We start from the raw sequence: 25,808 nt of genomic DNA on the forward strand, positions 1-25,808 counted from the left end.
GGTTCAGCAAACCTAAAATTATTTTATAGCAGATGCACCACCTTTCACTTCATTGTATTTAATGAGGCAGAAGATAGGGTCAAAGCTCATCTCGATACAACATTTTTATTTATTTAGGGTTCAGAGTCTCAGCCCAGTTTTGAATGCTGTCTGTATCCCTACTGGGCAGATTTCCTACAACAGGAAGTGATTTTAAATCTGTCATACGAAGGACATATATAAACTCAAAAAAATCAGTTTTATAGAGTGGGAAAAGGTTAGAACCACTGACAATGTTTTTATTGATGTCGGTGACATCCTGTCCTGGTGACTGGGGATGCAAGGTGAAATTAGAAAAAAGGTATGTAGTTTCTAGAAAATCTAATGCACTTAACCTATCATTTAAATAAGTCTAAGCACTTCCTGCTGCTTTATGGCACACAACAAGGTTTCTTGTTGCCCATTGCTTTTTACCAATAAATGGCTTTGTTTGTCCACAAACTCATCGACTGACTAAACCTAGTGTAAAATGATCACGAGATGTATTTAGTTCATATCCTCATTTTACCTTCTCTGTTCGAAATCAATAAGATGTGTGTATGATATATGCCATTCATAAGGTTTACCATTAATAAAGCTTTGAGTCAGAGTTTTTTTCAATGCAGCATCTTTTGAATGGTCTGCAATGTGCACTCGAGTCCCATTGATTATAAACATCAGTGGCGGCCCGTCCATAGGGGGTGCCTGGGCGCCGCCCCCCACCCCCCCAAGGCTGCAAAAAAAAAAAAATATGAAAAAAAAAAGGTCCCTTTAAAATTTTTTTTTTTTTAAGTTCTTTAAGTTTACTCTGCTAGGGCGCTGGCCACTGTGAACTATGGGAGCGTTCATGTCACTGCAATCCCGTGATTGCAGGCGAGACGCTACATTTGCAGGGGTTTGTGTTGATTCGAGGCGCAGAGCTAATAGCCCCAGCACTCTCATTGGTCAGACTTCTGCCTGTCTGTGTGTCTGACCATTAGCAATCGCTGTAGGACTTGGGAGGTGCTTCCCCCCCAGCAGCCGTCTTACTTTCACTTTCTGTTCTAGTGAAGTCAGGAAGACTGTAGCTGGAGGGACTACTTATTTTTTCCTTTCTGCTCCTATGTGGATGTACACTGGCTGCATTTGAAGTACTAGGCTCACACACTGCAGCCTGCCTCCTTCCTCCATCCATCTCCATGTGACAGCCAGCAGTGCACACTGAAAACAGAGAAGGTACAGTACACAGAGGATCAGGACTGGGGGGAGGGGGAGGGGGGAAGTAAATGTTTCACTGACTCCTGATAACAGCTCACCGCACACTAGGCTCAGCCTTATATATTGCAGGAGATAACGTTCTTCCCATGTGACAGGTTACCCTCAGACTGCTGCTATCTCACTGTTTATTGAACTTGAGGTTAACTCTTTACTTCCCTGCATTTGTTTTGTTGGTTTCTCTGATTACCTACTGGAGGTAGGGTATGAGCCCAGGTTCAGACTACTGCGATCTAAGACATGGCATGTGATTTGCACCCGCACTGCGGTGCGAATCGCATGCACTGCCAGTGAGATGTGAGTTCAGCCATACAGTTGTTTGGCTGAACTCGCATTAGATTCTCAGGGAAAAAAGTGCAGGGACTTATTTTCCCCCCACACTGAAATTGGATCGCATGGGTGTTCTCACCTATGCGATGCAATTTCTGTGTGAGTTCACAGTTCACACTGCGATCTGTGAACCGATCTGGGGGTGCTTTTAACATTGTAATGACACCCGCAGGAGAGATGCGATGCGGGAACCAACGCTGAAATCGCACTGGTTCCCGCATCACAATCAGTGTGAACCCAGGCTGAAGGAGAAGGATCATCTCATAAAACCAGGGCTGGTGCTCCATGCTTCTTGATTAGAAGCATCCACTATTTTAGAATTCAACTGTTTGTTAAACCTGGGTGTATTACAAGGATGAGGATGATGATGACACGTGTATTATAGTATGATGAGGATCGGTGTATTATAGTATGATGAGGATCGGTGTATTATAGTATGATGAGGATCGGTGTATTATAGTATGATGAGGATCGGTGTATTATAGTATGATGAGGATCGGTGTATTATAGTATTATGAGGATCGGTGTATTATAGTATGATGAGGATCGGTGTATTATAGTATGATGAGGATCGGTGTATTATAGTATGATGAGGATCGGTGTATTATAGTATGATGAGGATAAAGATGATGGGTGTATTATACAATGATGAGGAGTATGATGATGATGATAATGATGGGTGTATAATATGGGGATGATGATGACGGGTGTATTATACAATGATGAGGAGTATGATGATAATGATGGGTGTATAATATGGGGATGACGATGACGGGTGTATTATACAATGATGAGGAGTATGATGATGATGATGATGGGTGTATAATATGGGGATGACGATGACGGGTGTATTATACAATGATGAGGAGTATGATGATGATGATAATGATGGGTGTATAATATGGGAATGACGATGACGGGTGTATTATACAATGATGAGGAGTATGATGATAATGATGGGTGTATAATATGGGGATGACGATGACGGGTGTATTATACAATGATGAGGAGTATGATGATAATGATGGGTGTATAATATGGGGATGACGATGACGGGTGTATTATACAATGATGAGGAGTATGATGATGATGATGATGGGTGTATAATATGGGGATGACGATGACGGGTGTATTATACAATGATGAGGAGTATGATGATGATGATAATGATGGGTGTATAATATGGGAATGACGATGACGGGTGTATTATACAATGATGAGGAGTATGATGATAATGATGGGTGTATAATATGGGGATGACGATGACGGGTGTATTATACAATGATGAGGTGTATGATAATGATAATGATGGGTGTATAATATGGGGATGACGATGACGGGTGTATTATACAATGATGAGGAGTATGATGATAATGATGGGTGTATAATATGGGGATGACGGGTGTATTTTACAATGATAAGGAGTATGATAATGATGGGTGTATAATATGGGGATGACGATGACGGATGTATTTTACAATGATAAGGAGTATGATGATGATGATAATGATGGGTGTATAATATGGGGATGACGATGACGGGTGTATTTTACAATGATAAGGAGTATGATGATTATGATAATGATGGGTGTATAATATGGGGATGACGATGATGGGTGTATTATACAATGACTGGAGCATCAGGGTGTCAGACAGTGTCAGTGAGTGTGCCACATCATGTCTCGTTGGCTGCTTTGCAATACATGATTTTGGGGATTTCTGCCATGCCATGTGCTGACTATGTTACACTACATAATAGTCACAAATTGTGAGTACATCTGTCCTGTAATGTATACAGCTATATACACCCATCTGTATATAGAGACCATCCTCCATCATCACTGACTGCAGATATACATCATTATTATTGTATTTATTTTATTTCAGGTACTTCTATAGCGCCGTCAATTTACGCAGCGCTTTACATATACATTGTACAGTCACATTAGTCACTACCCTCAAGGAGCTTACAACCTAAGGTCCCTAACACACATTCATACACATACTGGGCCAATTTAGACAGGATCCAATTAACCTCCCAGCATGTCCTGTTACTGTATACATAGCTGTATACAGGACAGATGATGTATATCTGCAGTTAGTGATGATGGAGGAAGGTCTCTATATACAGGAAGGAAGGTTGGTGTATATAGCTAGCTGTATACAGGACAGATGATGTATACCTTCATACCCTGATCTGTGAGGCTGAGCTGTATATTCTGTCCTGTGATGCTGGGGCTGTATACTCTGTCCTGTGATGCTAGCGCTGTATACTCTGTCCTGTGAGGCTGAGCTGTATACTCTGTCCTGTGATGCTGGGGCTGTATACTCTGTCCTGTGATGCTAGCGCTGTATACTCTGTCCTGTGATGCTAGAGCTGTATACTCTGTCCTGTGATGCTAGCGCTGTATACTCTGTCCTGTGATGCTAGAGCTGTATACGCTGTCCTGTGATGCTAGCACTGTATACTCTGTCCTGTGATGCTGGGGCTGTATACTCTGTTCTGTGATGCTAGAGCTGTATACTCTGTCCTGTGATGCTAGCGCTGTATACTCTGTCCTGTGATGCTAGCGCTGTATACTCTGTCCTGTGATGCTAGCGCTGTATACTCTGTCCTGTGATGCTAGGGCTGTATACTCTGTCCTGTGATGCTGGGGCTGTATACTCTGTTCTGTGATGCTAGGGCTGTATACTCTGTCCTGTGACGCTAGAGCTGTATACTCTGTCCTGTGATGCTAGAGCTGTATACTCTGTCCTGTGATGCTAGGGCTGTATACACTGTCCTGTGATGATAGGGCTGTATACTCCTGACACTATGGGTGGAATATAGGGGATGGTGTGGGTGGAGTATGTAAGGGGTGGTGCTTATGGGAAGTCGGAGGGGTCAAAAATGAAGGGCGGAGTCTTGCGCCCCCCCATCCTAAAACTTCACCAGCCGCCACTGATAAACATGACAGGTAAAATAAAGATCAGATGAATAAATCCTGTTTGCTCATTTTACACTAGACTTACTTGATAAATGACATTTGTTAACAAAACAAAGCAATCTAATATGTCAAAGAAAGGACAAAATAGATTTTTTTAAATCTATTCAAATTTCGATTTGCTCTACAAAAACAGGGAAGGAAGTGAGACAGCTGCATCGCTTTCTTTGGACTTGTGAAAATGTTAGATCCAAAAGGAAACTTCCGTTATACTGTATTTAAGAAACAAAAATAAAAATGCACATTGGGTTTTCAGCTTTTCAAACTGTAAATCTAGCATTAACGGCTTTAAGATGTGTTCTTCTCATCAGGTTTTAAGGCCTTTTTTTATCCAACTTATATTGCTTTGAAGATTTAAAACAATATAAATTGCATGGCATATGCCATGCAATTTATATTGTTTTAAATCTTCAACGCAATATAACATTTACATTTACATTTTATAAGTCTTCCATTGGAAGTCATGCAATGGAGAATGGTGCTGAGGCATTAATGCATTTGTTCTCGGGACTGGGTGCTGAGGGATTAACACACACCTTGCGAACTGGTTGCTAAAAGGTTAATTCACATATTCTGGGGGATTGATGTTAGCACACATGAGTTGAGGACTGTAAACTAAGGTTTTTTTTATGCCTGATGGGGAATAGCTGCAGGGTTGTTACTGCACATGCGCTGGGTACTGGGCGCTTAGGGGTAACATACTGTACATAAGTTAGTATATTATTTAAGTCTCATGCACTGAGAACTGAGCACTGAGAAGATAAGGCTGAGGATTGAGGGCCGGGTGGTGAATAATTATCACCTATGCACTATGGAATGAGCACTAATGGGGTTAATGTGCATATGCTGGGGACAAGACAGTAAAGGGTTAATGCACATGCACACTGCAATTTGTCGATGAGAGGTTAATGGACATGCTTTTAAAAGTGATTACTGAGGGAACAATTCCCATACCCAGTAGACATGTCCCCAATAAAACACTTGTACACTGGGATTTCTTGACAGAATAACAACAAAAAAATCCAGAACAATGCATTTAAAAAAAGTTATAAATTGATTTCCTTTTAAATTATTTAAATAGGTATTTGACCCCTTCGCAAAACATGACTTAGTGGCAAAATCCTTGTTGGCAATTACAGAGGTCAGAGTCTCTTGTAGTTGGCCACCAGGTTTGCACACATTTCAGGACGGATTTTGTTCCACTCCTCTTTGTAGATCCTCTCATTAAGGTCATTAAGGTTTTGAGGCTAATGTTTGGTAACTCAAACCTTCAGCTTCCTCCACATATTTTCTATTTGATTCTATGGGATTAAGGTCTGGAGACTGGCTAAGCCACTACAGGACCTTAATGTGCTTCTTCTTGAGCCACTCCTTAGTTGCCTTGGCCATGTGTTTTGGGTCATTGTCATGCTGGAATACCCTTTAAGAGGATGTTCAGCTCATTACCTGTATAGAAGACACCTGGGAGCCAGAAATATTGTTGATCGATAGGAGATCAAATACTTACTGTATGCAATGCAAATCAATTAACCACTTAAGACCCGGACCATTACGCAGGTAAAGGACCTGGCCAGTTTTTGCGGTTCGGCACTGTGTCGCTTTAACTGACAATTGCGCGGTCGTGCGATGTGACTCCCAAACAAAATTGTTTTTGTCTGTGCCCAGACGAAGACACGTGATCCCGTGTCGTAACGCGTAGGGATTGGATGGAAGGACGTACACCTGGAGTGACGTATGCTGGCGCTGTGAACGCCGCTCGTTTTAAATTTTGCTGCACGTATTTCTTGTATTGATTGTAAGCACAGGTTTTTTCACATTAAATATCCCTGAGTTTTACATATTTCACGATTGGAGCCCCTTCCTTTGTTCCCTCTTTTTTCCATTCGGGTCTGTCTGGACTAGTCAAGGATATGGGTACCGGCTTCTAGGGAGGATTGGCTGAGATCACCTACAGAGGACTGTCAGTGAGATCTATATTGGATGCCCCTAACCATTGGCCTGGAGGTAAGAGTCCTGGGAGCCTAGGGAGGGATAAGTGCATTCATCTGTCAACTCTCCTTATAAGACTAAGTGGAAATTCAGCAACACCAGCAGCTCCACTTTTGGCAGCTTCTTCATATATTCAATATAGGACTATTTTGCACAGTGTCACTTTATTATTCTATATTGTTATTGGTGGCATTTTCACATATTTATTCACCATTTTTGGACTTTTTGCACTTTTATTGTCGGTTTCATCCATTTATTGAGCTTGCGAGCTCTCTTATTTATTTTATTTATTTATTTTATTAAGCTTTTCACTTATATTATATTTTTCACTTACCATGTGTGTGTGATAGGTTGCGCAGAATCCCATTCAATTTTATTTTTACACAGCCAATAATGTCTAAACCACTGGCAACAAGAGTGAGTACACCCCTAAGTGAAAATTTTCAAATTGGGCCCAATTAGGCATTTTCCCTCTCATATGACTCATTCGTTTTACAAGGTCTCGGGTGTGAATGGGGAGCAGGTGTGTTAAATTTGGTGTTGTCGCTCTCACTCTCTTATACTGATCACTGGAAGTTCAACATGGCACCTCATAGTAAAGATCGCTCTGGGGATCTGAAAAAAAGAATTGTTACTCTACATAAAGATGGCCTAGGCTATAAGAAGATTGCCAAGACCCTGAAACTGAGCTGCAGCACGGTGGCCAAGACCCTACAGCGGTTTAACAGGTCCTACTCAGAACAGGCCTCGTCATGGTCAACCAAAGAAGTTGAGTGAACGTCCTCAGCGTCATATCCAGAGGTTGTTTTTGTGAAATAGACATATAAGTGCTGCCAGCGTTGCTGCAGAGGTTGAAGGGGTGGGGGTCAGCCTGTCAGTGCTCAGACCATACACCGCACACTGCATCAAATTGGTCTGCTTGGCTGTCGTCCCAGAAGGAAGCATCTTTTAAAGACGATGCACAAGAAAGCCCACAAACAGTTTGTTGAGGACAAGCAGACTAAAGACATGGATTACTGGAACCATGTCCTGTGGTCTGAGGAGACCAAAATAAACGTATTTGATTCAGATGGTATCAAGCGTGTGTGGCGGCAACCAGGTGAGGAGTACAAAGACAAGTGTGTCATGCCTACAGTCAAGCATGGTGGTGGGAGTGTAATGGTCTCGGACTGCATGAGTGCTGCCAGCAATGGGGAGCTACAGTTCATTGAGGGAACCATGAATGTCAACATATACTGTGACATACTGAAGCAGAGTATGATCCTCTCCCTTTGGAGACTGGGCCGCAGGGCAGGGATAATGACCCCAAACCCCAAACACTACTCCAAGATAACCACTGCCTTGCTAAAGAAGCTGTGGGGCATCTTCAAATGGAACGTGGAGGAGCGCAGGGTCTCTTAAATCCACCAAGCTCTGTAATGTCGTCATGAAGGAGTAGAAGAGAACTCCAGTGGCAACCTGTGAAGCTCTGGCTCAAAGCCCAAGAGGGTCAAGGCAGTGCTGGAAAATAATGGTGGTCACACAAATTATTGACACTTTGGTCCCAATTTGGACATTTTCACTTAGGTGTGTACTCAAGTTTGTTGCCAGCGGTTTAGACATTAATGGCTGTGTGTTGAGTTATTTTGAGGGGACAGTAAAATTATACTATTATACAAGCTGTACACTCACTACTCTACATTATAGCAAAGTGTCATATCTTCAGTGTTGTGACATGAAAAGATATAAGAAAATATTTACAAAAATGTGAGGGGTGTACTCACTTTTGTGAGATACTGGGGGTTATTTACGAAAGACAAATCCACTTTGCACTACAAGTGCAAACTACAAGTGCAAAGTGCACTTGAAAGTGCACTGAAAGTGCACATGGAAGTGCAGTCGCTGTAAATCTGAGGGGTAGATTTGAAATGAGGGGAAGCTCTTTTGATTTTATCATTCAATCATGTGCAAGCTAAAATGCTGTTTTTTAGTTTCCTTGCATGTCCCCCTTAGATCTACAGCGACTGCACTTGTAGTGCAAAGTGGATTTGCCTTTAGTAAATCACCCCCACAAAAAAGTTAGAGAGAGAGAAGAGAAAGAGGGAGAGAGAGAGAGAGAGAGAGAGAGAGAGAGAGAGAGAGAGAGAGAGAGATAGAGAAAGAGAAAGAGAGAGAAAGAGAGAGATAGAGAGAGAAAGAGAGAGAAAGAGAAAGAGAAAGAGAAAGAAGAATGAGAGAGAAGAGAGAGGAAAATGAGAGAGAGAGAGAAAAAAAAAGAGAAAGAGAGGGAGAGAGAGAGAGAGAGAGAGGAGAATGAGAGAGAGAAACAAGAGAAAGAGAGGGAGAGAGAGAAGAATGAGAGAGAGAGAGAGAGAGAGAGAGAGAGGGAGGAGAATGAGAGAGAGAGAAAAAAGAGAAAGAGAGGGAGAGAGAGAAGAATGAGAGAGAGAGAAAAAGAGGGAGAGAGAGAAGAATGAGAGAGAGAGAGAGAGAGAGAGAGAAGAGAAGAGAAGAGAGAGAGAGAGAGAGAGAGAGAGAGAGAGAGAGAGAGAGAGAGGAGAATGAGAGAGAGGTAGATCATCACCATTGCAATAAAAGTCTGCTAGAACCATTAAAAAAGATGGCATTTCCTGGGACACTGTTCAAAACAGTCAACAATTTGGCAAAGCTCAACTCCAGCAATTCAAACGGTCGTTTTCAGAGTCTTGGAAAAATTCACCACATATATGAACATACCTAAATTTCAGTCATGTAGAACCAGATGTTAGGTGTGTTTTAGGGGTTAACACTCCAAATAAACAAATTCCAGTCTTATTAATGCATTCAGCTACCTGCTGGACCCTCCACCCTATGGTGATTAATTTTATTAAGGCTTGTACAAAAAAAAAAAGAAAAACCTTCAAAGAAAATATTTACATTGGCCAGGGATCTAAACATCTATCCTTTGCTACTAACAGAAATCCAAGCATTAGGATGTCCAGATTCGTTATTATGTTTTTTTCACAAAAGAGTGGTTTTTAAAACATTAGCCTGTTTTTGTTCTAAAGTCACTCCCACTTTTCATATAATCAGGAAAAAGTGGATGTGGGGTTAGCCATCCAAACTTACCGGAATAGGAGCATACTGTGCAAATAAAATGAAAGATTCCACTGTCATCGGGACACATTCTACAAGAGCTATGGCATCTTAAGTAGTGACATACAAAGGAGTCTCACCCAAAGAACAATGGGCAACTATACCATTTTTAGTTATATATTTTTTGATATTGTTTAAACTTGATATCCTTTTTTCTCAACCTGATTAACTATGTAATCAAGCAACTTTACAACTAGGTGTTATATCTAATTTGTACTGCTTATGTAACCCCCCACTCCTTGCCACATAGTTGGTTCATGTATTACTTTGCTCCTGCTGAGCTGATTCTATGCTTTTGTAACTACTATATTTAATTAAGTATGGGAAGCTTGAAAGTATACAGCTAAAGTACAGTTACCCATACTGTCTATCCCTAGACACTTTTTAGCGAACACAATGCACAGGGATATTGAAAATGGTAGTAACATACACACACATATATTCATGTTGAACTGGATGGACTAGAGTAGAAACAGCCACTTATATGTTCATGTTTAGCAGGATTTAAATATTATGGCAGACTGTGTGGGGATGGGTGTTATTTTAGGTCATGACAGCTAGACAGGGTGGGTAAATATAACTGAAACTGATTTTTAATCTAAAACGACACTTATCCTCAACCCCTTTAAAATGGGGAAAAAGAAACACATGGACGGGTGTCAGGAAAGGTTCATCTCGCTGGGTAATACCATCTGATATTTGGCGTGCAGTACTGATGTCCACCAGCAGGTGTCTCCTGGCAGTTAATAATTTATTAATGAAATGTGAATAATATATAAACGCAACCACCTCCAATATCACACAGTGCACAACAAACCAATATAAGGCAAGACCCCAAAATAACAATAATCTGACAAATAAATATAGTCAAAAGAGAATACCGGAATCGTAGTCTAGCTAAGTCATGGTCATAACAGGAGATCAGCAAATGGGGGACAAGGAGCAATGGACAGGGAGAGGGTGAAAGGGATCAGATAGCAGGGCAGGATCCAGGACTGACGGGAACAGGTACAAATAGGTTTGGGATCAGGATCAGAGTCAGGTTCAGGATCAAAGTTCCGATCAGGGCACAAAATGAAGCCAAGGCAAAGTGTGTTTGAACTTGTCAGGTCTTTATATCATTACCTATCAGGTTCAGGTGATTCCTAATTTCAGGAGGAGATATCTGCTCTATCCTGCCAGGATCCACCAGCTGGTAGACGCTAGTACTGCGGCCCAAAGATCACATAACACCAGCAGGGAAAGGCTCTCCTGACAGTTCCAAAGTGTCAGGAGACATCTGCTGGTGGACATCAGTACTGCACGCCAAATATCAGATGGTATTACCAGCGAGTGGAACTTTTCCTGACAACAGGCTTCACAGCGACTGATCACTGATCACATCAGAGGATACCACAGAGATCAGGTGACCTGGAATCAGGAGAGTTCTGGATACCGATCATTTGTACAAGACCCAGGACTCTTGGTGAGACCCCAGTCTCTGTGCTGGCAGGGCCCTGTGCGGTGCACACCCAGCACAAAGACAGATACCTATATTTGCAGCCCCACGACAAAAAGCCTAGTCCAGTGAGGCCACATTATGTGTTATGTCGGTGTAAAAGTGTTAAACACAAACTTTCTTCACCAGGGTTTCTTCAGAGGTCGCTAGGGGTTCCTGGTAGCCCTCTGAACTTTCAGAGGGTGTTAGAGCAGGCTACTAGGTATTCAGGAGTCAATTCTGCCACCTTCTAAATGTGCATTTTTTTGACAGCCAAAAAAAGATTTTGAGTGTAAATGTCGTGGCATGGCCCATGCTCTTAAATTAATCAAATTTGGCAGTGATACTGCCTGCCAAATTGACAGGGGTATAATTTTTGTTGTGGTATGCGTATAACCCTGGGCATCTGCATGCTATGTTGGGTGGTCAGGGGATAGAAAAACCATGGCTCAACTGCCTCCCAGCCTTTTGAATGAAGTCTTAAAGCTGAACTCCAGAAAAGCATCTAAATGTACAACTGGGATATATACATAAGTTTAAGTTTAGCTCATAAGTTTACATACCCTGGTAGAATTTATGATTTCTTGGCCATTTTTCAGAGAATATGAATGATAACACAAATACATTTCTTTCATTCATGGTTGGTGTTTGGCTGAAGCCATTTATTATCAATCAACTGTGTTTACTCTTTTTAAATCATAATCACATCAGAGACTACCCAAATGACCCTGATTAAAAGTTTACATACCCTGGTGATTTTGGCTTGATAACATGCACACAAGTTGGCACAAAGGGGTTTGAATGGCTATTAAAGGTAACTATCCTCACCTGTTATCTGTTTGATTGTAATTAGTGTGTGTGTATAAAAGGTAAATTCGTTTCTGGACTCCTTACAGACGCTTGCATCTTTCATCCAGTCCTGCACTGACGTTTATGGATTTAGAGTCATGGGGAAAACAAAAGAATTGTCAAAGGATCTGTGTAAAAAGCTAGTTGAACTGTATAAAGCAGCAAAGGGGTAAAAAAAAGATATTGAATCACTTGAGAAGGCCAATCAAGAAGCGGAAAAGTGGTGTGGCTGTTTCAAGATGCACAACGAGGAGGCACTTGAAGAAAGATGAGCTGCATGGTCGAGTCGCCAGATGAAAGTCATTACTACGCAAATGCCACAAAGTATCCCACTTACAATACACCAAATAGCACAGAGACAAGCCTCATACCTTCTGGCACAAAGTAATTTGGAGTGATGAGACCAAAATTTAGCTTTTTGGCCACAACCATAAATGCTTCATTTGGAGAGGAGTCAACAAGGCCTATGAGCACAGGACATTTGGTCAAAGTTGATAGCAAGATGAATGCAGTATGTTATCAAAAAATACTGGAGGAACATTTGCATTCATCAGCCAGGAGGCTGCACTTGGTATGTACATGACAATGATCCAAAACACAAGGCCAAGTCAACCTGTCATTGGCTACATCAGAATACAGTGAAGGTTCTGGAGTGGCCATTTCAGTCTCCTGACCTCAATATCATTGAGCCACTCTGGGGAGATCTCAAAAGTGCAGTTCATGCAAGACAGCCCAAGAATTTACAGGAACTAGAGACTTTTTGCCAAAAGGAATGGGCATCTTTACCATCTGGGAAGATAAAGAGCCTCATCCACAAATACCACAAAAGACTTCAAGCTGTTATTGACGTTAACGGTATTAAGAACTGGGGTATTTAAACTTTTGATCAGGGTCATTAGGCTAGTTTCTGTTGTCATTATGATTTAAAAAGAGTAAACACAGTTGATTGATAATAAATGGCTTCAGGAAAACACTAACCATGAGTGAAAGAAAAGTTTTTGTGTTATCATTCATAGTCTCTGAAAAATGGCCAAAAAATCATGAATTTTGCTAGGGTATGTAAACTTATAAGCACAACTGTAAGTACAGTATACATACACTCACCGGTCACTTTATTAGGTACACTTTGCTAGTACCAGTTGGACCCCTTTTGCCTTCAGAACTTTCTTAAGTCTTTGTGGCATAGATTCAACAAGGTGTTGGAAACATTCCTCAGAGAATTTGGTCCATATTGACATGATATCATCACGTAGTTGCTGCAGATTTGTCGGCTGGACATCCATAATGTGAATCTCCCATTCCACTACATCCCAAAGGTGCTCTATTGGATTGGGAGCTGGTGACCGTGGAGGTCATTAGAGTACAGTGAACTAATTTTCATGTTCAAGAAACCAGTTTGAGAGTTTTTAAAGTTGTTCATTATCGTGCTGGAAGTATCCATAAGAAGATGGGTACACTGTAGTCATAACAGGATGGACATAGTCAGTAACTCAGGTGGGCCGTGGGATTTAAACAATGTTAAATTGGTACGAAGGTGCCCAAAGTGTGTCTAGAAAATATCCCCCACATCACCACCACTAGCCTGAACCATTGATACAAGGCCAGATGGATCCATACTTTCATGTTGTTTATACCAATTTCTGACCCTACCATCTGAATGTCGCAGCTGAAATCAAGACTCATCAGATCAGGCAATGTTTTTCCAGTCTCCTATTGTTCAATTTTGGTGAGCCTGTGCAAATTTCCCGTTCTTGGCTGACAGGAGTGGCACCTGATGTGGTCTTTTGCTGCTGTAGCACATCTGCTTCAAGGTTCGATGTGTTGTGCATTCAGAGATGGTATTCTGCATACCTCGGTTGTAACCAATGGTTATTTGAATTACTGCTGCTTTTCTATCATCTGGAACCAGTCTGCCCATTCTCCTCTGACCTCAACAAGGCATTTTCCTCCACACAACTGCCGCTCACTGGATATTTTCTCTTTTTCGGACTACCCTAGAGATAGTAGTGCATGAAAATCCCACTATATCATCAGTTTTTTTAAATACTCAAACCAGCCTGTCTGGCACCAACAACCATGCTACCTTCAAAGTCACTTACTTAAATTCCCTTTCTGATGCTTGGTTTGATTTTCAGCAACTTGTCTTCACCACGTCTAGATGCCCAAATGCATTGAGTTGCTGCCATGTGATTGGCTGATTAGCAATTTGTGTTACAAAGCAATTAAACAGGTGTACCTAATAAAGTGTCTGGTGAGGGTATATAGATATAAACCCTGTGTACAGCGGCGGTGCGTCCATAGTGGGCACAAGAGCGCAGCCCCCTTTCTCCCCTGCGCCGTCACTCAACTTAGTGTAAAATACATAGAGATACATGCATTGCATGAATCTCTATGTATTGTTGCCGCTGCCGCCCACTATTCAGATGACCGGCCCCCTGGTGAGCGCCGTACATCTGTATAACAGCAGTTTGTTGGTGTTTGGAAGTGCCTATCAGAGCCAGCGACATCAAGGGCGGGACTCGGGAGAAGACATCGAGGGAGAATGGCTGACCCGAGAAAGCTAAGTGCTGGGGGACGGGGGCAGCAATCTGGCGGTTTTTGAGGGGGCAAACTGGCGGCAATTGATGGGCACAGTGGTGACAATTGATGGGCACAGTGGTAACAATTGATGGCACAGTGGCTGCGTTTGATGGCATAGCACAGTGGCTGTGTTTGATGGCATGGCACAGTGGCAACAATTGATGGCATGGCACAGTGGTGACAATTGATGGCACAGTGGCGACAATTGATGGGAACAGTGGTAACAATTGATGGCACAGTGGTGACAATTGATGGCAAAGTGGTGACAATTGATGGCACAGTGGTGACAATTGATGGCAAAGTGGTGACAATTGATGGCACAGTGGCTGCGTTTGATGGCACAGTGGCTGCGTTTGATGGCATGGCACAGTGGCTGCGTTTGATGGCACAGTGGCGACAATTGATGGGCACAGTGGTGACAATTGATGGCACAGTGGCTGCATTTGACGGCATGGCACAGTGGCTGCATTTGATGGCACAGTGGCGACAATTGATGGCACAGTGGCGACAATTGATGGCATGGCACAGTAGCGACAATTGATGGCATGGCACAGTGGCGACAATTGCTGGGCACAGTGGCTGCGTTTGATGGCACAGTGGCGACAATTGATGGGCAGAGTGGTGAAAATTGATGGGCAAAGTGGCTGCATTTAATAGGCACAGTGGTGGCAATTGATGGGCACAGTAGCTGCGTTTGATGGGCACAGTGAGGCTGCAATTGATGATTTTTTTTTTAGTTTGCTTGCGCCCCCCAAAAATTTGGAGCACCAGCCGCCACTGCCCGTATATATATATATATATATATATATATATATATATATATATATATATATACATATACAGTGGAACCTTGGATTGCGAGTAATGCGGTTAATGAGCGTTTCGCAATATGAGCACTGTATTTTAAAAAATGTAACTCGCTTTGCGAGTGTTGCCTCGCAAAACAAGTACGATTCAGGTCAATGCGGTGTGCAGTACAGCATTTGGCCTGAGGTGGGGGCGCCGGAGCCGAGCAGAGCCAATCAGCACCGTTCGGAAATGCATGGAAGGGCTCGAGGACACCTCTGCTGACCTAGGCAAATTTTGGGAACGGAGTCTTTCCAAGGTTGTTCTAGGGCCTTTCCGGCCGTTTCCGAGGCTCTCTGGCGCCCCCCACCTCTGGCCGCATGGGGAAACTTGCTTTGATATGCGAGTACTTTGGATTTACGAACATTCTCCTGGAACAGATTATGCTCGTAATCTGAGGTTCCACTATATATATATATACACACACACCAAACAAAGGTTCAGACAAACTGCCAGACTACACAGCCAGATGGAAGATATAAAGCTTGGTCAATAACACCTGCTATTTCAGACATTAAAAATGGAGCAGCAGTACAAAAATGAAGTCATCACCTTGCTATATCCTGCTGTCAGTAAATGCATACCACTGAGCCTGATTGTTTCCTAGTACTGGCCCTTCCACTCTGTCTTTTGTGCAAGAGATAATTGTGGTCTGACAGGAAGAAAAAAAACCACAGGTACTTACATTAGCTGCATACGTGTCATGCTTTTTTAATAATAAATAACTGTTTTTTTTTTTCTTCTGGTTGGAGTTTGCCTTTAAAAAGTAGCTGATAACAACGGTTAATGTCCAGAGTTGGAATTGATGCTGTAGAAGTGAAGCTTTAAAGTGGTTCTAAACCCAGGACACTGCATTCACTATATCTGGTCTCCCACAGTACACATGACATGGAAATGCAATTATTTTAGTGAGTGAGTGAGTGCAAAACTTGTATAGCGCAGCACATGCAAACTGAATCGCCTCTGGGCGCTGTATCCATTTCGTGAAACCACCTGACCTCAAAAGAGATGGGTTTTAATCCTTCTCCTGAAGGCCAAGTGGTCCAACTCCAATCGAATAGTAGTTGGTAGGGCATTCCACAGTCAAGGTCCTTGGACTGCAAACCTTTGGTCTAGTAAATTAAGGACAAAAATTTAAAAACCTATTGCAGGACAATTTTATGGTGCAGTTTATTGAGGCCCCAACTAGGAATGATGCTCTGTTGGACCTGATAATCTCAAACCATGCAGAGCTTATTACTAATGTTCAGATAAAGGAACACCTGGGTAGCAGTGATCATAACATGATTTCATTTAATGTTAACTATAAGCAAGAAATACATACAGGAAATATTAAAACACTAAATTTTAAGAGAGCAAATTTTCCAAGGATGAGGGCTGCTCTCCAGGACTTGGACTGGGAGGGACTATTGGCACATATGAACACAGAACAGAAATGGGAATTCTTCAAAAAGACTGTGTGGAACCTCACTGCAAAGTATGTTCCCATGGGCAATAAGTTTAAAAGGCTAAAAATAAAACCTATGTGGCTCACGGTCAAAGTTAAAAAAGCTATAAACAATAAGAAAGTAGCTTTTAAAAAATATAAAAATGAAGGAACACTAGTGTTGTTTAAATGTTACAAAGAATATAACAGGATATGCAAAAAGGAAATCAAGGATGCAAAAATTCAAAACGAACGACAGATTGCAAAAGATAGTAGGACAAACCCCAAAAAATTCTTTAAATATATTAATAGTAAAAAGGTGAAGTCTGAGCATGTAGGCCCCTTACAAAATAATCTAGAGTGGGTGACTGGGGACAAAGAGAAGGCAAATTTATTAAATGTTTTCTTCAGCTCTGTGTATACAATGGAGCATGGGGGAGCTCATGTCCAAAATGGGGGTGGGAGTGACACAGCCCCAAATCCACAATGGCTCAAAAGTGATATGGTCCAGAAATATTTAGACAGAATAAAGGTGGATAAAGCACCTGGACCTGATGGCATCCATCCACGGATCCTAGGTGAGTTGAGCTCTGTCATTTCAAAGCCACTGTATCTAATATTTAGGGACTCATTAAAGACAGGAATAGTACCACTGGATTGGCGCAGGGCCAATGTGGTGCCCATATTTAAAAAGGGAACAAAGTCTTTACCAAGTAACTATAGACCTGTTAGTTTAACTTCTATAGTTGGGAAGATACTGGAACGTTTAATAAAAGACCACATGGATGAGTTCTTGCTGGAAAAAAACTATTTAAGCAGCAGTCAACATGGATTCATGAAAGACAGAAGTTGTCAGACAAACCTGATTTCCTTTTATGAAGAGGTAAGTAAAACCCTGGACAGAGGCGTGGCTGTGGACGTGATATATTTGGATTTTGCAAAAGCGTTCGATACAGTTCCGCACACACAGCTCATGTGTAAGGTAAGGTCTACAGGATTGGATATATCAGTTTGTAAATGGATAGAAAACTGGCTGAAAGCCAGAATTCAGAGAGTCGTGGTTAATGATTCTTACTCTGAATGGTCCAATGTTATCAGTGGTGTACCCCAAGGTTCAGTGCTGGGACCCTTACTTTTCAATATATTTATAAATGATATTGGGTCTGAGATCAAAAGTAACATTTCTGTCTTTGCAGATGACACCAAGCTATGCAGTGGAATAACGTCCTTACAGGATGTCTCCAATTTACAAGCCGACCTCAATGCTCTGTCTGATTGGGCGACTAAGTGGCAGATGAGGTTTAATGTAGATAAATGTAAAGTTATGCACTTGGGGGCTAAGAATATGCATGCATCATACATACTAGGGGGAGTACAACTGGGGGGGTCTGTAGTGGAGAAAGATCTGGGGGTTTTAGTTGATCATAAGCTCAATAATGGCATGCAATGCCAAGCTGCGGTTTCCAAAGCGAGCAAAGTCCTTTCTTGTATTAAGAGAGGTATGGACTCCAGAGACAGAGATATAATTTTGCCCCTGTACAAATCATTAGTAAGACCTCATCTGGAATATGCAGTTCAGTTTTGGGCACCAGTTCTCAAAAAGGATATAGGAGAACTGGAGAAAGTGCAGAGAAGAGCAACCAAATTGATAAGAGGCATGGAGGAGCTCAGCTATGAGGAAAGATTAGAGGAACTAGATTTATTCACTCTTGAGAAGAGGAGAATTAGGGGGGATATGATCAACATGTACAAATATATAAGAGGTCCATACAGTGAACTTGGTGTTGAGTTATTCACTTTACGGTCATCACTGAGGACAAGGGGGCACTCTTTACGTCTAGAGGAAAAGAGATTTCACCTCCAAATACGGAAAGGTTTTTTCACAGTAAGAGCTGTGAAAATGTGGAACAGACTCCCTCCAGAGGTGGTTCTGGCCAGATCAGTAGATTGCTTTAAGAAAGGTCTGGATTCTTTCCTAAATGTACAGAATATAACTGAGTACTAAGATTTGTAGGTAAAGTTGATCCAGGGTAAATCCGATTGCCTCTCGGGGGATCAGGAAGGAATTTTTTCCCCTGCTGTAGCAAATTGGATCATGCTCCGCTGGGGTTTTTTGCCTTCCTCTGGATCAACTGTGGGTATGAAGTTGGGTGTATAGGATTTTACTGTGTTTTTTTATTTTGTTTTTTGTGGTTGAACTGGATGGACTTGTGTCTTTTTTCAACCTGACTAACTATGTAACTATGTAACTATGTAACTATGTAAATATAAACCGCTAAATACCTTTTTTTTCTTGTGACTTCTATAAGTGTCTGGTTAAAGCTCGCAGGAGAAGTTTTTTTAATTCTCCCACTATTGTCCTATGAGAATGCAGGACCCCTGACCCTCTGTCTAGACAGCGCTGATTGGCCCTGTGCTGATTATATGCACTCTCCCAAGAAAATAAAAAACTATAGCAATATGCGCAAACTGCACATGTGCAGCCTGCCCCCTGACTCTGTAAATATCAGGAGATATATTAGAGACAGTGGAAGGAGATGATTGTGAAAGATATACCTTCACTAGAAGCATAAAAAAACAGCAGCTGTGCACTATAGCCTAGATACCAGGCACAGTAACAATAATATAAAAATAAAATACAGCACTTAATGAATAAAGTGCAATTATGCATAATTTTTCATTAACCACATACACTGTGTGAATACACAAATTGCACTTTATTTATTAAGTGCTGCACTTTATTTTTATATTTTTAGTGGAAGGAGATAATCAGAGGGGGACAGGATCAAACAACCTTTTTTACACAATGCAGAGGGTTCCACAGTGAGTATAACAAGCATGCTTTACTGCATATATAGACTGATTTTACCATTGTTGGTTTAGTTACACTTTAGGGGAAAGCAGTTCTAATACAAACCACCCCTTAATGGCTAGGGGTTTTAATATTCTCAGTTATAGCTAAAATAGAAAACTTGCCCTGTGGAAAGAGCCAGGGGTTCCTGTTATTATGGATCTTCCCTCAGCTCCAGGCATTCTTGAACTGCAGATGCAGGGTGAGTGGTATATGCATATTTGTGTGCATACGTGTGAGTGAGTGTGTGTGACTTAAGTGTCTCTGGGTGTACAAACATACACATTTTTTTCCTTCGTTTCTCATGTACTCTATAAGTAAATATGCCATTAATATGGATAACAAAAAGATAATTGAATGAATCGTAAAGCATTATCACATGACATTATTTATAGAGTGATGCAATTCTAAAAGATAAAACAGAAATACCAAATTTATTGGACAATAAAAATCTTTTATCTCTTCTAAGGAGTTAATGTTTTTACTGCAAGCTTCTAATTAAATAGAATTTTGAGATATTGATATTACCTTATTTTGTTAGTAAATGGCATATTACATGCTAAGATCATTGGGCCAGATTCACGTAGAACTGCTGCGGCGTAATGTATCGTAGATACGTTACACTGCCGCAAGATTTCATCGCAAGTGCCTGATTCACAAAGCACTTGCGATGAAAACTACGCCGGCGGCCTCCGGCGTAAGCCCGCGTAATTTTAATGGGCGTGTGCCATTTAAATTAGGCGCGCTCCCGCGCCGGACCTACTGCGCATGCTCCATTTCAAAATTTCCGCCGTGCTTTGCGTGCAGTGACGTAATTTTTTCGAACGGCGACGCACGTAGCGTAATTCCGTATTCCCGGACGGCTTACGCAAACGACATGAATTTTTAAATTTCAACGCGGGAACGACGGCCATACTTTATACAGCAATACGATTGCTGTGTAAAGTTAAGGCACCAAAAACGACGACTAACTTTGCGACGGGAAACTAGACTAGCGGCAACGTAGTGAACTCGAAAATCTGTCGTGGATCGCCGTAACTCCTAATTTGCATACCCGACGCTGGTTTACGACGCAAACTCCCCCCATCGGCGGCCGCGGTACTGCATCCTAAGATCCGACAGTGTAAAACAATTACACCTGTCGGATCTTATGGCTATCTATGCGTAACTGATTCTATGAATCAGTCGCATAGATACTCTGAGAGATACGACGGAGTATCTGAGATACTCCGTCGTATCTCCGCTGTGAATCTGGCCCATTATCACTGGCAAGTGTTCATGTGCACTATAAATATGTTGTGTCACTGAAGTTAATACTGTGCACAGAAAGGGTTGAACACCAGATGAGATTGAAAAGGAGCGCACATTCCTGTAGTTTTCAGATATATTAACATATGCGTTTTGAAAGTCTCCATTCAACAGGACTTTAATGGCAATCTGCAATCAACTGACCCTGCAGCATGCTGTATATGTACTGTGCACTTTGCCTGCTTTGCAAAACATAGCAAGCTGCATGAAATCACATCCACCGTAAATGTACCCCAAGACGCTGGGAGCAAAGAAGCCGACTCTCCCAGCATTTGATCTCTGTCATTTGGAAGTAATCAAGTGGCAATGCAGTGGTGCAAAGAAAAAACGGCTTAGCCATAAAATACTGTATCTGTCTACCCTTTATTGCTATATTGCAGCCAAGCACTTTGTAAAAAATCAGTGAAAAAAAAAAAGATTAAAAACAAAATCATTTAAAGCCAACTGACTGGAATGATTCCAATCAGGAAGGCACAATATACCCCTGGCCATCCAGGAGATCAATAGAGAGACTGCATTGACAGCAATATGTAGCATTAGTGCACTGCATGCTAGATTCATTAGCAACATGACTGGTACTCCTCTGACAGAGCAAATATTTAGCATTCTTATAGCCATAAATGTCCCAGCATTGTCCAGTGTCAGCTGTTCAAATGTATGGGACTTTGTTGAAAATGGAAAGTGTTGAAGTTCTAAGTGGGGTTTATTTTGGTTAGATCATCTACTTTGTCCAGAATTTAAAGCCCAGAATTTTAACATAAATGGTTGTTTTCTATGTTATGCTTTGATAGAAAAATATCACAAAATAGACATTATCCTTCTACTGGAAAAGTAAACACAAAAACTGTAATGCAGTCTTTCAAAGACAATTAACATTTTAAGAAACCAAGCAAATCACTATAAAGTAAAACTTACATATTTTTCAAGATAGCATATTTTGCTCCACATTTCTGTCAGCCATTAACCTACATACAGTGAACTTCTATTAAGAAATTAATTTTGACAAACTTTAGATGATTTATCGTCCATGTAATGTTTTATATTAAAATGATGTACTGTATGGATGTGTTTTGTTCCCATGCTTATCTTTCTATGCAAGGAACATTAAAAGAAAGTGTATATACACATACCAACCATTTTTCCCATGTCATGAGTAATGAATATATTTCCACTATGTTAGTTCTCAATTTACAAGATTTCACAAATAAACATAACTGTAGTACAATAATAAGGTATGTTTGACATACTCACAGCTCTAAGGCACATAGTAGCCAATATACATAGATCACAGAAAATGACATAGAACATTTGATGATTACTCAATGTGATCCATGCACTGTACAAAGAAAGGTGACGTATAAGTTGCTTTAGAACATGTAGTATTTTTTAATGCAATGCCTAAAGCATTGTTGACCACATGTTCATAAGTGGATTCCATTTTAACTAAATAAAATGTAGGAAATGTCAAAGAATAATGCAGTCACACAAACAATGAAAAACATTCACGCACATGCAGACGGATCTCTGTTAGTTTCTATTTTGTAAATAGACATGTATGGCGAGTGTGAATGACAGGTTAATTATCATTTATTTTAACACTGTATCATCATAAAGAAAACTGGTAAAAATGAAAAAAAATCTATTTCAAATATCTACATGTAAAATTGTAGGCAGTGAAAAAGCACTTTTTTTTGACAAAGAGTGTAGAATGATGTTATTTGTCAGACATTACTGAATGCTTTGTTTAGTTACCACACACAAATTCACATATCAGACCATACAATACTGCTAAAGAGCATTAGTCTTTTGTTGGTGTTGTTGTAACATATTAAAACTTACTGGGCAGAGAAAAACAAATATTTCCTTGCATCTTTTTTTAAAAAATTGGAAACTGAAGCAATATCTAGGACCACTGATGAAGAAACACTGTGGCATTGGTGTAATATACACAATGCACTATTTTTTATCTTAATGTACATCAAATACTTTACAACAAAGCAGTAACAAAAAGCAAGAAATATCTTGCAGTAGAGAGGAACCGTAAATGCAGCTTGAAGCCTAATTCACAATGAGGATAGTAAACAAAATGTGAACTGTTCCCCATAGGTTGTGTAAACTTTCATTCTTGTGCTTTATGTGCCACCTATGCTACGTTACCCCACCATCTATCCTCATTCATTGTATGCCTGTGTGCCATACCCTGCATTTGCACTCCCAGTTGTCAATTACTTATACTCTGGGCTCACCGCTCAAATTGTTGCAAACTATGTTACATAATTGCAGCTACCTTCTGTTTTACAAAGTTGCAACTACTTTCATCTGAAAATTTGAACTTACCTGTTATTAATAAACATTAGCTTATCTTAATTACAATGTCCTATGAAGTATTAGTTTCCAATACATTAGCCTTCTAAAACACCATAACCAATTTCCACAACAGTAATTAGGGTCTTTCTAAGGAACAGGCTTAATAAACTAAATTTTTGCAAGGAAAATGTCTTAAGTCAGGCATGCACATGCACAGATTCCTGGATCTGCGTCTCAAACCCAGGAGTCAGGGGAGGCCGGATAGTGGCTTGTTTCGTAGTTTAGTTCACTATAGGGGCGAGCCGCAGAATAAAAGTCAACATAATTTCCAGTTGACTTTAATCCCAGATGCATATTGTACTCTGCTGCGGGAGGGCGGTGATGCACCTGATCCTCAAAGAAGGAATCATCATAATTTCTTGTTGAGTTCTGAAAAGGTTGATAGGCTTCAAAGTCTTTTCTACTAGATTCTTGTGGAACTGGTTGTGTAGAAATCTAAATACAAACATTTAAATTGAGAGAAATTATATTTATGGGAAATAGTTACATTAAATGTAGGTGTATCATTTTTTTAAACAGCAATCAACATAATTCATATCTTTGTAACAGTATCTTAATAGCCAGCAAAACAGAACATTTAAATATATTGCACATTTAAACCAAGGTCCTATGTACAAGCATAAAATCTAATTTGCACATAAATGAAAGGATAAGTTCACCTTTTGTAATATGTTACATGATTTTTTTTTAATTCAGTCTAAAAAATTTTGGTTATAGTAACTATGTCATGAAAAAGCAGTATGAACACACTGTCAAAATCAAAATGTTCAAAGAAGATTAAACTACAGATTAACTACATTTAACATTTGACAAAGACAACAAGTGCCAGAACATCATTTACTGCATTCAAATATAAATGTTTGAATGACGCACATGCCCCAGACTTAAAGGAGTTGTGAAGGCTCGTGTTTTTTCATGTCTGTGAACGCAAATGCTGGACTCTGGAGTGTGCCCTCGAGAGAGAGCTTCTCCTAGGGGGTTATCTAATGCGGGAAGGAGCCGCGAGAGCCACCATAAGATGTTTGGGGCCACTCTGTGCAAATCGAGCTGCACAGTGGAGGTAATTATGACATGTTTGTCATAAAAAAAAAGAAAAAACGATCCTTTAGTATCACTTTAATTTCCCTTCTCTATTCAAATACATTAACTGTGTTATCCCCATCCGTACCAACCTACACCAAAAAATGGCAGGTAGTCTCAATTGGCAATGAGAATCGGAATATGGTTCAACTCTACCAAATGATTTTACAACTTGCTTTACAGGACACATAGAAGTGGGTTCCTTTTCTCACACTAGATGGAAATGCCCAATAGCTCAAACATGTTTCACTATATTATACAATTAAATTACCACAATCTCAAATGCTTCCTAAAAAAAAAAAATCTGAAGAAGACTCTTCTAAACTTGAAACCAATTTATGTTGACAAGAACTCAGTTTAAAATTAACTAAGTTCAGTCTTGGGATTCACTAAATTGGGTAATGATGAATGAAAAATTGAAAGCCACAATATCAGGCACTGTGACATATTTAAAATAAAAAATAAACATGGCAACCATGAATAATTGCAATGCAATTGCAATGCGACTTGATGCAATTTTGACACAGTTTGGATACAGCTGCAATTTCTGTGCTGGAATTGTATAATAATAAGACAGTTTAGTCATTTGAAAGCATTGAAGTCTATGGACTACAAAATCGCACTGCATTGCACCATAGAAGCATAGGGCCATATCCTCAAAAGGGATACGCCGGCGTAAGCCGTCGTATCCCTGGTTCTAACTTTGGAACTGATCCACAGAATCAGTTTTCCAAAGTTAGGCAGAAGATCCGACATCTGTAAGGGACTTACACTGCCGGATCTTAGGATGCAGTACCGCATCCGCCGCTGGGGGCATTTCGAGTCGAAATGCCGCTTCTGGTATGCAAATTAGCACTTAGGGCGATCCACAAAGCTTTTCAGCTTCGTTTTTTCGCCGTAAGTTTTAGTTTGCAAGTGTAAAATTAGGGCTGCTTTTACATGGTGTAAAGTTAGTAACACCATGTAAAAGCACATTCAAGCGACGGCATTTGGTATGCATTCCTGAGGGAGAACTCCACGGTAATTTGTAAAATCAAAACCGGCATGGGTTCCCCCCCAGGAGCATACCAGGCCCTTAGGTCTGGTATGGGTTGTAAGGAGACCCCCCTACGCCGAAAAATCGATGTAGGGGGTCCCCCTACAATCCATACCAGACCCGTATCCAAAGCACGCTACCCGGCCGGTCAGGAAAGGGAGTGGGGACGAGCGAGCGCCCCCCCCCTCCTGAGCCGCGCCAGGCCGCATGCCCTCAACATGGGGGGGTTGGGTGCTCTGGGGCAGGGGGGCGCACTGCGGGCCCCCCCACCCCAGAGCACCCTGTCCCCATGTTGATGAG

At 41.0% G+C, this 25,808-nt stretch overlaps 1 protein-coding gene across 1 annotated transcript in view; it reads right to left on the reverse strand.

The window, feature by feature from the left end:
- Nucleotides 1–21,369: 21,369 nt before the first annotated feature.
- CTNND2 (catenin delta 2) overlaps nucleotides 21,370–25,808 on the reverse strand; it is a 672,820-nt gene continuing 668,381 nt past the window's right edge. The window contains 1 exon segment of the mRNA XM_040353393.1: nucleotides 21,370–23,827. Within this exon segment, the coding sequence (XP_040209327.1) occupies nucleotides 23,567–23,827 (261 nt within the window). The 3' untranslated portion in view covers nucleotides 21,370–23,566.

This window comes from Rana temporaria, chromosome 5 (assembly GCF_905171775.1).
Source record: "Rana temporaria chromosome 5, aRanTem1.1, whole genome shotgun sequence".
In the NCBI taxonomy this organism is placed as follows: Eukaryota; Metazoa; Chordata; class Amphibia; order Anura; family Ranidae; genus Rana; species Rana temporaria.